The following is a 14,429-nucleotide window of genomic DNA, read 5'->3' as shown; positions in this document are numbered from 1 at the left end:
TGAAGTTGAATGTAAATGTTTGGTCATTCATACAATTTAGTTTGAATATCAGGTTTTTGCAGGTGCATATTTTCATGAGATTTGATTCTAAATACTTGGAATATTCTGGATAATTTATGGGTTTAAATGTATATTTTATGATTAGACATCATTCTAAATATTCAGACTTGGTTGGATTTCATACCAAATATTTATTGTTTTTTTTTTCTCCTATATTAGGATTTTATTCTAAATATTCGTTTTTACCATTATTTTTTGAAGAACGCGGTTTGTTAGTGTGTATTAGTTTCCAGGCGCAGCTCCGTAACTTCCACCCTGAATAAACGCGTATGTAGCTGGATGGCACTTCTTTGGAAGCTGTTATTTAGTTTTTACGCAGTTTTTACGCTCTGGTTTCTCAGGAACATCCGCTGCAGCGTATTCGGATCCGCTGTGTGTGTTTATGGATGCTGATTCCTGGCGTTCTCCTTTCGTCTTCATTGGAAATGAAGGACTGACGCACCAGAGGGAGTTCGGTCCGCTTCTCTCTGCCTTCACCGAGCTGCGGGTTCCGTGTTCCTGCTCACCGAGCTGTGACGCGGACGAAGAGGTGGGAGGGGTCCAACGCGCGTGCTTAAAAACTCGGCTCCAAGGCGAAATCCAGACAGAACCGCGCTGCAGATCAGCAAACAGCATCGTACCGACCTCTCCTCCTTTACGCACGGAGACACGACCAGTCCGCGCGCTCGGAAACAACTCAAACATGATCAAGAAAATGTCTCCGCCCGAGAGCGAGTATGACATCCCGGCCAAGAACTGCTACAGGATGGTGATTCTGGGCTCCACTAAAGTAGGGAAAACGGCCATCGTGTCTCGGTTCCTGAATGGGAGGTTCGAGGAGCAGTACACCCCGACCATCGAGGACTTTCACAGGAAACTGTATAGCATCAAGGGGGAAGTTTACCAGCTGGACATACTGGACACTTCTGGGAACCATCCCTTCCCCGCCATGAGGAGACTCTCCATCCTCACAGGTACGCACCACTTCTGGGCTCTATTGGTTTTAGGAGATGAAAACAGTGCTGCAGAGTCAGGCTGTGCGTAATGCCACCGTTTATGCGCAAATTCATGTTTTACTCTGCGAATGCTGTGCGTCTGTAGCGCACGGCTGCAGCGCGCATCAGTCACGAGATGCACCTGTGCACAGCGACCGCGCGCAGGTCAGAAAGTTAACCATCTCTCCTCTTGTCTCCCCCCAGGTGATGTCTTCATCCTGGTCTTCAGCTTGGACAACCGCGAGTCCTTCCAGGAGGTGCAGCGGCTCAAGCGGCAGATCTACGAGACCAAGTCGTGCCTGAAAAACAAAATCAAAGAGAACATCGACGTGCCTTTGGTGATCTGCGGGAACAAGGGTGACCGGGAGTTCCACCGGGAGGTGCAGCAGGAGGAGATCGAGCAGCTGGTGGCCGGAGACGACAAGTGCGCCTACTTCGAGATCTCCGCCAAGCGCAACGAGAACGTAGACAAGATGTTTCAGACTCTTTTTACTTTGGCCAAACTACCTCACGAGATGAGTCCCGACCTGCACAGAAAAGTGTCCGTGCAGTATTGCGACATGCTGCACAGGAAGTCCCTGAAAAACAAGAAGATGAAGGACATCGGGGAGGCGTACGGGGTGGTCACGCCGTGCGCGCGGAGACCCAGCGTGCACAGCGACCTCATGTACATTAAAGAGAAGGCCATAGGAGGCGGGCAGGGCAAGGACAAGGAGAGGTGTGTGATCAGTTAGAGGTGCCCGGGGAGCAGACGCTGCTGAAGTTATTGTTACCGGAGGAAGGAGCCTGGTGCGTCACTTTGAGACGCGTCCAGCGCAGCCGCGTGCGCTCACACTCACTGTGGGACGTTCGGAGGTGCCAAGGACCGCTGCAGCGCACGCGCGCACCGTTTCCAGGGACACTGCCCGCGCGACATTAAAGAATGTGAGCTTTCTCTGTCAGTCAGAGCCCGTGTGTGACGTGGCTTTGTGAGACTCGCGCATTGATGCGTAAAATCCGTGCTTTGACGTCCTGCCTTTCCCAGAGACTCAGGAGGTGCGATGTGAGCTCCACATGCTGTTTACATGCGACTGTAGACTTTATGAAGGCTAAGTACACTTGAATGTTTTCTTGCAATCTGGATTATTTTTTATTGTGAATGCATTATTTATTGTCAGTGCCAATTTTTGCAATGAAGTCAAAGAAAAACCAATAAAAATATGAAATCAAACACGGTTAGCTCCTTTTCTCTTCTCCCTGAGATGTGATCGTCCAAAATGTCAGTAGCTGATGAAAGCATAGCTAACCCCCAGAGAGTCAAATGCGAAAAAGAACATTTATGTGACGGAACTTTGCGGGATATCATTGCAGTGGAAAATAAACAGTTCTTGACTTTATTTGTTTTGCAGAAAATTCAAACAGCTTCTGCAAAACTAACATTTCTGCTTCTAGCCGCAGAAAAAAATCAGGAAACTAACTTGGGAAAATCAGTCTTCAACTTGACAGAACAGCGTTTTCAGGGCTGTTTCAAAAGAAAACTAAAATCATTCTGGTTAAAATTAAAGTGGAACATAAAATCTGGAAGACTGAAACAAACGAATAAATGCTCTAATGACACTCATCAGTAAAAACCCTTATGATTGTGAGTTCCTTATGTCAAATTAAAATCCTCGAGGCACACATTTTATTACAAAAGCTGTGAAATGACACCTGATGGACATTTAGTCCACTCTACAGAGCATGATCTTATCTTTCTGCATCACTTGAGCCTGCTTCAGAACATCTGAGGTCATCCAGACACAGCAAGCCTCATCAAAGCCACAGAGTGTGTGTGTGTGTGTGTGTGTGTGTGTGTGTGTGTGTGTGTGTGTGTGTGTGTGTGTGTGTGTGTGTCAGGTACATAGAAGTGTGTAAACAAAGCAAAAGAGTTGTATAACACAGGATTGAAAGTTAAGGTTCTGGAGCACACACAGAATAACAAATGATTGCATTCCTACATTTTATAACATTAAGCTGAAAATGATAATGTTTCAAATTGATATTAAAATCAAACATATACAGCAAAATCTGCAGTGTTAATATTAGTCAAGGTGAGTACATTTTACTCAAATAGAGTAGAAAGTACTCTGAAAAAGAGTACATTTGGTCACACACGCACACACACACACACACACACAAATAACACGAAATAATTTTTCGGGTGTCGCACGCCCCCAAATCCCTAAAAAGCATAGAAAACTATGCTGTCATCATTACGGTTCTTCTATCCATATATCTATCTTTTCCTTTGATCCATTCCTTTACCCTCTGTAGTTACCCGGGCTTGGGACCGGCACAAATGGGACAGCTTCTTCCCTATTGGGGCTGCATTCATCTCTCTCTCTCTCTCTCTCTCTCTCTCTCTCTCTCTCTCTCTCTCTCTCTCTCTCTCTCTCTCTCTCTCTCTCTCTCTCTCTCTCTCTCTCTCTCTCTCTCTCTCTCTCTCTCTCTCTCTCTCTCTCTCTCTCTCTCTCTCTCTCTCTCTCTCTCTCTCTCTCTCTCTCTCTCTCTCTCTCTCTCTCTCTCTCTCTCTCTCTCTCTCTCTTTTCATTTTTAAATTTTTAAATGTTTTTATCTTTTTTATGTCTTGAATATATTTTATCTATCCTATCGGTCTATCCTTTCATTTTTAATTTTATTTTTTATTTTACTTACTGTAAATCCTCTAATACAGGCCCGGGCCTGTATTTGACTCAAGCTCATCAAGCTCCAGGCCTTTATTGGAAGGAGGGCCAGTATTAGAGGCAGGCCTCAATTTCTATTTGAGCAAAATGAACTAATGGTTCGCTGGAGTTTTTGACAATTAAAATAGCGCCCACATTTTCAAAGTTAAACACATTTCTTTTAACAACGGTAGTTTCTGCTTCAGCCATCTCCCCCCTCCCCCTGCGCAGCGGCCGCAAACTCACTGATGCGCCTGCAGCCTCTCAGAGTTCCTGCTGCTCTAAACATTAAAATAATTATTTCATTTTCTGTTCTTCACTTCTGATTCCCTTCAATGGTGTCTGTTTGTTGCAACCAGCAGGTACAAAAACTAATGTGCTTTTATTTGACTATTTTTCTGTCCTGCCTGTTTATTATCTTCCTGCATCTCCTCTCAATCCTAAAGAGAAACTGCTACCTGGGTTCATATATATTCACCTCATGAGTTACCTTTGAACTGCAGTTCTAAAAGATCTACCGACCGCAAAAACAGCCGAGTGCTCGCTGCTTGCCGGCCACGGGAGGCAACGCGCTGTGCCAGAGCGTCGGTACTGACGCCCGCCGTAAAACGGACATTTAACCAAATTGTGACCTTTACCCTCTTGCAATTTAACCTTCCCCTCACCCCCACCCTAGCCTTAACCAGCTTGCGCATGCAAAGCTCTGATCGTTGACGCGCTCCAGACATCTGCGTCCTGAGCACGGCCACAGTAACATTATCAAATCAGGTGTCGCCACCTCAAAAACTAATTTAACACACGATCATTCATGTCGGCTCATTTCCTTTTATGTTTTATGTCTTTTATTCTTTTATTTGTGCCTGATGCTTTTCGCTGCTGTGGATCAGGACGCATCACCTGTCACCTGCTGACAGCAGGCTGCTGTCTTTTCTGTGGACTGCATCTTGCCGGTCATTATCACATGACAGCGACTAGTCGATGACAGGCATAAAAAGTCACTCTAGAGTGGCGAAGTTGACTAGTGACTAGTTCATACAACCCCTGCTACTGCTCCCCAGAGTGATCTGCAGCATAATCAATTCAATTCAATTTCAATTCAAGTTTATTTATATAGCGCCAAATCACGACAAGAGTCGTCTCAAGGCACTTCACATAATAAAAATTCCAATTCACAGTTCATTAAGCCAATCAGAAATAATGTTTCCTATATAAGGAACCCAGCAAATTGCATCAAGTCACTGACGAGTGTCAGTGACTATACAGCAATCCTCATACTAAGCAAGCATGCAGCGACGTTCTCTTTGAACTTGATATCAAATTTTCGCCTCCTCTTCGTCTCTGCACGGTTAAAGTTACCCTCGCGGTCTATCACTGGCAAATCAAAAGTGAGACGGATGACACAACCGCCCCCCGTACTTGATTGTTACCACATTCCACCCGGCCACAATAAAAAAACGGCCATTATTCACCTCCGCCGACTCCGGCACCGGCCAAAATATGATACCCGGCAGTTAATTAAATACAGGCTAATATTGGAGGATTTACGATATATATATAAATATATATATATATATATATATATATATATATATATATATATATATATATATATTATTGTTGTTGTTTTTATTTCTTTATGGCTTTTATCAGTCATTACAGCATCAGCCGTCTGCTTTTCTGTGCAAAAGTCCCGACAAATCATCCATATCCAGGCCTGTTATGGCCTTCTCGTGAGCTAGATTGACTACATTTCTTTGTCTCTCGTGTAGTGTAGTACGGCGTAACGGGGTAAGAACACAAGACAATGAGGGGAAAGAGCTATCGCATGATGCTGCTGATATTCCAATCACAAGGGAGGTGACATACATGCGATGGAGCTGAGGAAAGACGTTCTTATACCCGTGTAGATATTTGCAAACAGTGGAGAGGTCTACAAACTCTACACTGTTATCATCATCAGTCTTTTTGAATTCTTTCTCCAACATTAGTTTTGCAACAAGAATCTTAATGGAAAGTTTGTCACTTCCTGTCATTTTCTGCAGAGGACTTAACTCGTCAGCATCCAGAGGAGAGGGAGACTGAGGTTGAAGGCAGTTAACTGCTTTCATGAGATCAAGATTGCTTTTGGAGAATCTTGTCTCCATCTCTACAACGACTATGTCCAAAATGTTGAAGAGCTCTCTTCAGATTCTGGCTAGGAGTTGTGGAGTCTTCTGCGTGGCCCACAGTGGACATTACAACACTACCTGATAGCAGTGAGCTTGTTATTTTGTCTTTTAGCAGCTGGTGCAGGTGTGCTGGTTAATGCCTTACTTTCCTCCTCTCTCATCTGCCTCAAAGCCTGCAGAGATGCACTGACTACTTCTGTTCTGAAGCACAGCACAGGTCAACAGAGTGAGACTGCAGCATAGAATTTGCAGACTTCAAGGAACCCAGAACCTTTAGGAGGAATTTTCCTATTTCAAAGAAATTGCATCCCCCTACCATCATCAGCAGTCCTGATGCCTCTGTACAGATATCAGCAGCAGCAGCTCTTTCCTCTGTTTCCTCTGACAGGATACTCATAATAGTATCCTGATTCTCCACAAGGCACTTGGTCACATCATGGTGGCTTGTCCACCTGATCTCCAACAGTCGTTTCAGGGAGGGAACGTCATAGTTCTGTGAAACATGACGGTGGAAAAATGAGTGTAGAGATCCTGAAAGATCAAAAGAGGTTTTTGCACATGGCTCTGCCTGCATTGCATGGACCACTGCCAAGTGCAGCTGGCAGCTGTAGCAGTGGATGTAGGGAATATCCTTCCCCACCTTCTTCTGCAGTGAGGCCTGAACCCCACCCCTGAGCCCACTCATGACAGAAGCTCCATCACAGCACTGACTGATCATTTCAGCTGCACCATAGCCTGAGTCAGAGAGATGCTCAAGGGTTTGGATGATAATGAATTCATCATTTAACTGACTGAGGTCAAGCAGACCGATGTAGCGTTATGAATCTTATAATGGTCTGCCCTTAACAGCTGCCCCTTCACACAGTACCATCACCAAGGTCGGACGCTTGGTTCAGTATGTTTACATTCCAGGAGAAGAGACAGAAGAAGAGAAGAAGAACGCTTTCCTTTAATTAAAGTACTTTATTCGTGATAAAGCTAATCAGAGCATATGTTGATCATTAATAATCAGGTGAATGATCTGTCATGAGTTATGTGTTTAATGAATAAACAGGACTGCACAAGACAAACTGAGCTACATTACCATGGAAACGCATGACACATTGTTTTCAACCAATCAGAACTTTCGTCTGTCATAGGGCAGAATCTGGGTTGTTTAATGAAAGTCGTCCAATCCGGTTACTAAGATTTGTAAACAATTAGGGGATATAAAACAAGACAACGCCATTTTATATTCAGTTCCATGTTAACCTCAGTTCCGTTCATGTGGAGGTTCTAAGGATTTCCATCGTCATCATTAAGAAAGTTACAGGCTGGCCAGCTGTACTTTCTACTTTAAGCTGAGAACTGTCAAGCTGGAAATTTCCGTTGTTTGAACCAACAAGACGACGTTCCATCAAAATAAGAGTGAACTTGTTGACGCCTGCCGATGCTACCTGAGTCAACCCTTCAGACGGGCGTTGTGTGCTGTGACCGCTGTTTCAACCAGCTCCAGTATCGCTGAAGGTCCGAGGACCTGGCAATTCCTGATCTACACGGGAGGCTCCACTGGGTACGTAAATACGGCAAAATGGCGGCTCATGTCATCAGCTTCTGAAGCCTCGTGGTAGCCTAGTCATAACAACCAGATTCGCTATGTCAGCCTAGAGATTCTGAACAACACACACACACACACACACACCAACACGAAACATCCAAATCCATATGCATTCATCATTGAGATAGTCCTGGTAGATTGTAAGAATTTATAATTATAGAAATTAAAGATTCTTAAACGATCCCAACTCTCTCTTTTCTTGTCTCTCAGTCAATACAGAGTGTCTGAGTAAACTCCCTGATGATAAAAACAACCACTTCTGATTAATCACTTAGATCTAATTACAGTGTATAAAAATACAACTTCAGATCATTACATTTGGCGAGCCAGCTAGGCGTTCCTCTGGAATGCCGTTACAGACAAATCTAACCATGACTGACCGATTCTCCACATCTGTCCCTAGTTCCATCACTTTTAATGCTAAACCAGCATCATCTGCTTTGTCATAATTATCTTTGATCTGTTTTAATACCATGTTTGCCAGTGTTGCTATAATGCGTTTTGTATGTTGTGAGAGGTGTATTTAGCATTTTCTGGGATGTTTGTTTATTTAATTAAATTTGGAGTCTTTGGCCAGTGTGTAGTCGACCATTGTTAAGAACAGTCCTACAGAGAAGTCATCACCACTGGAGCTGTCCACACTAGTTCATTTACTGCTAGGAACTGAACTACTTCTCCAATAGTTTAAATGTAGTATCTGTTTTTTTATTTTATTTGTGTGGGACTTATTAAATTACTTATTGTTTACCCTGTGGCCACTCTTTGGGACATTTCAGACCAGCTTTTTCATTTTTTATGTGGCATTGACTTGATGCATGCTTTGTGAATCCCTTGTCCTTCCAGTGCTGTTTTCCAATTATTAAATCCTTGTTCTGTGAAAGCCAAATCCCTATCATTGTTCCCCCCAAACTTACGACATGGGAAACAAAAGAACGCATCCAGCTATACTGAATATTCCAGCCATGGTCTCTCACGATATCAGGCGGGGCAAAATGAGCACATGTTCTTCCCAAAATGGCACTTGGGGAAAACAAGAGCGGTGGGTTGGGACGGTGCGCTACTGTTCAGGCCTGTGTCACCCACGGCGACGGCTGGGTTGGTAGCGACGGGGACAGCAGGAGGGGCTGCGGCGCTTGTGCAACTGGTTGTTCCAGTACTGCCCTGAACACGGGGGTTGTGGCGAGTTGAGAAGCAGCAGCTGACGAGCCGGTTTCTGCCGCTAGTGCCTTAGCACTGTAGCTAGGTTTAGAAACCAGAAACCTGCGCATGTTGACTCGGTTCACTTAAAAAACAAATGAAAGAAAAGAACGAGGCAAACTAAAACCTTGAGAAAAGTAACCAAATCATTTCAGTGACCGACAGCAGAAGAGAACTTCAACCAGCGGCTGAGCTCAGATAACAACGGTGTGTCTCTGTTCTGCTGCTGACTGTCTGGGAGAGCGTGTGAGGCGAGTGACACAACAGAGAATCAAGTGCAGTGGCTGGCCACACCCTCCCTATGCATCTACCAATCAGTAGCTATGTTGAATGAGGGAGAGAGAGAGAGAGAGAGAGAGAGAGAGAGAGAAAGAGAGAGAGAGAGAGAGAGAGAGAGAGAGAGAGAGAGAGAAAGAAGAGCATTCTGACCCTTTTTCATCAAATCTTTTGAAATTTAGGATTTCTACACGTCATCGCATTTTTTCGGGGGTGGGGGGGGGTCACTATTTTTAGGGGGGCATTGCCCCTCCTTGCCCATGCCTACATCCGGGCCATATGGAACGATCAGAAGTTGCTATGTGTATTGTTTATTTGAAAACTATTTGCAGAGCAGCCTCAGAATTGAAATTAAATATTTTTGATCACAATAGTAAAGAAACTATTACAGAACAAGTGTTTCAATAAAATCAGAACATTAATATTTAAGTGCATGAATTAATACATCTGAACTCATGCAGTAGGAACTAGGAAATATGAAATACTAGAACCAGACACAACTTTTCATATATTTTTTATTTTAATTTGATTAAACTGATATTTTTCTTAACATTGTTGGCATTTTCCCACACAAAGTTAAACAAAACAATGTTGATTAAGGTGTGTGTGTGAGAGATAGAGAGGGAGAGAGAGGGAGTTAAAAAATTTTTAAAAACCCGACCGGAGCGGAGGCAGTGACCGACGCAGCACGTCAGCTCTGTCTTGTCAAATGCACCATGTACGTTACGAAAAAAGTCACTTTAAATAACTTTAAGGTAACTTTAAAAAGAGGTGAGCTGAGGAAAACCTAGAGAGTACTGAAGAAACGTGAGCAACAGTGAAGCAAGCACAGAGAGATCCGCTGTCGGTACAGGATCTGCTCGGGTGCAGGATCCGCTCGGGGTCCTTCGACTGCCGATGACGCCACATGACAGCAAATCTACTCGGCTTTCACACACACATTTGGGAATGACATCAGCAGTTTTGTTAATAAATTCTTGTTTGTGAACACCTGAATGTTTTCTTTATAATTGTAATTTGCTAATAAAACACCATATTATCTTTGTTTTGTAAAGAATGTGAAACTGCATAAAACCAACATCAGACTGACAAAAATTAGAACAGTTCTTATATGTGAAGCCATATCTGTTTGTATTAATGTGGAGTTCGTCTGTATATTTCCTTAGTTCTTATCTAAATACATTCTTTGACTCAAAATATTGCTTGGTCAAGCAATCAATCAATCAAATTTTATTTGTAGAGCACCTTCCACAACGTTATCGGAAGCCCAAGGTGCTGAACAGCATCATCATAAGAAAAACATTCCCAGTACATGGGCATAAAAGCAAGATAAAAACATAAAATCATAAAATATCAAGCAAACACTATTACAAATAAAGAGAGATAATGGAATAAGACTAATCAATCAAAAACAAATGGTGGACAAAAAGAAATCAAGCATCTGGGTTAAAAAGAAGAAGAATTAAAACCATAATGTCAGGGCAATTCAAAGAACCCTAGCGCTAAAACACAATCAAATAAAAATGAGTCTTTAAACGAGACTTAAAGACGTGAAGGGATGGTGCCTGCCTAATGCTCAGTGGCTTGGTGTCTTTCAATAAAGTTCTTATATTTTATTTTGCCCCATTTCATCAACATCAAGAGCTTTTGAGGGTCACCATTTATCATTTGCTTACATTTTACATTTCCTTTAGAAATTCAAACATATTTTCTCTAAAAAGTGTTGATTTTTGGACTACAGGACTACAACCGCTAAGACTACAACCGCAAATTTGTTCTGACCAATCAAAATCATAACGTGATAACGTCACTTCCGTAAGCTTCATGTTCAGCCAATCAACCACTTTGACGTCATCGGCAGTCGAAGGACCCCGATCCGATCCTGTACTGACACCGTTACTGTCTGTGTGTGTGCGTGGACGCATGGGCCGTACTGAGCTCCCGGCTGCAGAGTTTTGTGTGTAGGGAGGGGCGGGCGTTCTATGTGACTGGCCAATCACAGAGCGGGAAGACAGTCAGTTACCCAGTGAGGATTTTCCTTCAGCACGATTACCTATATTTACGAGTTTTACTCGTTTCATGCTCGTATTCGTCAAAAATGATTTATCCGAGTATCCAGCTCATCCCTAGTACAAGGACATACATGTGGTTTGATGCTGGTGGTCATTTTTTCAATATACGCAGTAAATCAGTGCTTCATATCTGTCCTTGTCCATCAACTAAAGGAGTTAAAACGTCAATAAAGAAAAATATGTAGACAAAGTGAATGCATGTGAAACAGCCCGACTCGCATATCTAATATGAATATATTCTGGTAACACATTTAGTAGAGCAGCGCCGACGTCCTGTGTGGTCAAGCATGCACAGTTCTTAGAAATGAAAATCAAGAATGTTTGATATAAAAAGTAGAAAAATATATATTGCAGAGTACCAAATGGCCAAGTGTTTCATCAAAAGGACCAGAAGTTAACTTTTAACTTACAGGCCAGACTTCGTCATACAGGTCAATCTGACACCGTGGTGCTGACATGACGTCTATGACGTTGAGCCAGTATTCCTAACTTATCCTGTAGTACGTCACGAGTCCTCAAGGCTGCAGCAGACGCAGGACGTGTTATCTACCCTCTTTCAATAAAGTTTTATCTTCCATAGCTCACAAATGACGTTCTAATTTTATACGTTTATATCATCATATTTTGTTGAATGAACAACATGTTGAAATCCAAAGTGTTTTAATGTGTTCTATACTCTACATTAATGAATGATGGGTTACCATGCATATTTTTCCTGTAATGATTTATTTCAGATTTTAAATTACACCAGATAAGTAATTGTTGAATTTGATGTCAGTGTATCAGTATACCCACATATCATAATATTATTCATGTTTAACATTTACTTCACATAATTGTTTAATAAGTTTTTACTTCACTCTAAGAAATAACCTTGAAGTGTCTGAGTGAAGGAGGGATGTCGGAAGTATTTTGGTAACGCCTTTAAACTTGTCAAATTCTGATTTTGTCCAAATGTGTGAACACCAGTTAACCCTCCCACTGTCTTTACGGGTGACCCCGCGAGGAAAGTTGACCATTAAGCAGGATTGATGGTTTACCCCTTGAGGTCTGTTACGGCTACCAGCCTGGCCAGTGGGATGCAGGAGCCAGGATCACCCAGCCCTGGTGATCAGCCCGACACCGCCCCTCCTCCTTCTCTCTTCAGGCTGCTGAGGAGCTCAGCTGAGCTGAATCCTGCTGATGACCAACACCTGGGATAAGAAGGCTGTGCCTTCAGCAGTCTGGGAGGCAGCAGTGCAGGGGTTCTGCTGTCCTCCAGGCCTCGTTTTGGTTTTAACCCCTTCGTTTTGATGAGTTTTAACTTTAATAGTTTTAACTCTGAGTGATCCAAACGGATCTTTGTTTGATGTCTACTTGGGTGACTGTTTTAAGGTTAACACCGTAGTTTACCGACTTTGGGATTTTAAAACACTCGGTGTTTTCTTAGCACGTTAGTTTTTATTATCAACTTGTGTTTTTAAAGCACCTTCTGTTTCGGTAAAACTTTTAACAAAGTTTTAACAAGGTGTTTTAATGTTGATAATTCGCCCTTTAAATGTTAACCTTTTAGTCTTGATTTTGTTTGTTTGGGCGTTATTTTAATAATGCTCTCCATCTGTTTGCACTTGTTTTTACAACCTTTTATAACAATTAAACCCATTTAACTCCACTGTCGCATTTCTTATGTTGCCCCCTCCTTCACATTTTAACATCTCCTGTCGGGGACGTAACAAGGTCCATGTGGCAGGGGTGAGGTGGTGCTCACTCCTCACCCCTGCCACATGGACCCAAGGGATAAACCATCAACCTTGCTCAATGGTCAACTCTGTCGGTTTTAACTGGTTTTTAACTGGTTTTAACCCTTTTCGGTTTTAACCGTTTTTTCTCTACCACTGTGAGTTTTTATTTTTTAAATAACTTGTTGGAGCTCGACTGCTGTGTGTTTTTACCTGCTGTCTACTTCCACCTGCCTCATGCCTCTCACCTGCAGCCCTGGGTGTGTCGGCTGTGTGAGGCTGAGCCAGAAAGTTGTAGAGCTGGAGGATCTCCATGCTTCACCAAATCCAGGACCATGAGCGCGACGTGGACACCATTTTCTCTCTGACCTTCGCCACTACTCGCCACACTGGGGCTCAGCTGGCGGATGCCGTCTCATGCCCACCCAGCGTAAGTGTTGGAGCAAATTCCATCTCCGGCTCTCCAAGCAGGCTCGGAGTGCCGGGGGCCTGCACAGCATTCGCGGCGGAGGAGCGCTGGTTCCAGCTGGGGGCAAAGCCGAAAGCCCCCCTCAGGTCCACTCCCTTGCTCATGGGTCAAGGTTGGGTCAAGGTTGGGTTGGGTTGGGTCTGGCCAAGGTGGGAGTACGCGGGGCGGCGGCCGCCGATCTCCTCCACCTAACCTGTCCTTGTCCAACTGTTTCGGCGCCTTGGAGATGAGTTTTCCTCCTCTGCCAGCCCCTGGCCATGACTTTACAGGATCCTCCCAGCCGCTGCGGGACCAGCTGAACGGCAGCGGCCATCCACGTCGCACAGCCCCCCAGACTGAAGCTGGGACCCACGAAGGAGCGTTGACTTCTCGTCGCTGCAGACCTGGGGGAGCTCAGCCCATCAGTCAGCAGGTCCTGGAAGGCACAACCCCCCAGATTGAAGCTGGGACCCACCAAGGTGTGCTGACTTCTCATTGCTGCAGCCCTGGTGGAGCTCAACCCATCACTCAGCAGGTACCGGAAGGGTCCTCTGCCCAGCTTCAACCAACTACCACACCCACACTACCACCACCACCACCAACCACTCTCATCGTTGGAAACTCCATCATCTGTAATGTCAGGATGAGAGGAGCCCTGACCTTCTGTTACCCTGGAGCTACAGTGTTGGACATTGCAGGGCACATCCCAGACCTCACCCAGAAACACACAACAGTGAGTAGAATCATCATCCACGCCGGTACCAATGACATCCGTAAGCAGCAGTCAGAGCTCCTCAAGCGTGATTTTATTCACCTTTTTAATCTTTTAAGAACTATGCACCTGTCTGTTTTTATCTCTGGCCCCACTCCCACCATGGGCAGCGGAATCAACCATTTTAGCAGACTTTTATCATTAAACACCTGGCTTTCCTCTGCCACCGTGATCCGTAATGTTGGTTTTATAGACAATTTTAACATTTTCTGGGGCAGGAGACACCTGTTTGGAGCGGATGGGCTTCACCTAAATAGACAGGGGACCCGGACTCTAACCATGAGCCTGGCTTGTCCACACCCCCCTGTCTACTCCACCAGCCTCATCTGCTCCCACTTCCTGATGTGTAGCTGGTCCCTGCTCCTACCAACCCAGCCCTGATTTTAACAGTAAATCACATATCGGACTTGGACCTTGCCATACCTCATTCATAGCTGTTATTATCAGCAGAGAGCGGACAAACAAT

The 14,429-nt window shown here is 44.1% G+C and overlaps 1 protein-coding gene across 2 annotated transcripts; it reads left to right on the top strand.

The window, feature by feature from the left end:
- The first annotated feature begins 427 nt into the window (after nucleotides 1-427).
- rasd1 (RAS, dexamethasone-induced 1) lies at nucleotides 428-2,244 on the top strand. 2 transcript variants are annotated; one of them, XM_015963712.3, is made up of 2 exons: nucleotides 428-1,013; nucleotides 1,239-2,244. In XM_015963712.3, exons 1-2 carry the CDS (start codon nucleotides 443-445, stop codon nucleotides 1,766-1,768), a joined length of 1,101 nt encoding a protein of 366 aa, XP_015819198.2. In that variant the 5' UTR covers nucleotides 428-442; the 3' UTR covers nucleotides 1,769-2,244. The 2 variants fall into 2 exon arrangements, with proteins under 2 accessions (XP_015819198.2, XP_015819199.2); XM_015963713.3 differs by having other exon boundaries at nucleotides 1,313-1,628.
- Nucleotides 2,245-14,429: the final 12,185 nt, after the last annotated feature.

The sequence above is a fragment of the Nothobranchius furzeri genome, chromosome 16 (assembly GCF_043380555.1).
Source record: "Nothobranchius furzeri strain GRZ-AD chromosome 16, NfurGRZ-RIMD1, whole genome shotgun sequence".
Taxonomy (NCBI): Eukaryota; Metazoa; Chordata; class Actinopteri; order Cyprinodontiformes; family Nothobranchiidae; genus Nothobranchius; species Nothobranchius furzeri.
Note: the sequence above shows the minus strand (reverse complement) of the source record. Positions and strands in the feature narration are given on the sequence as shown.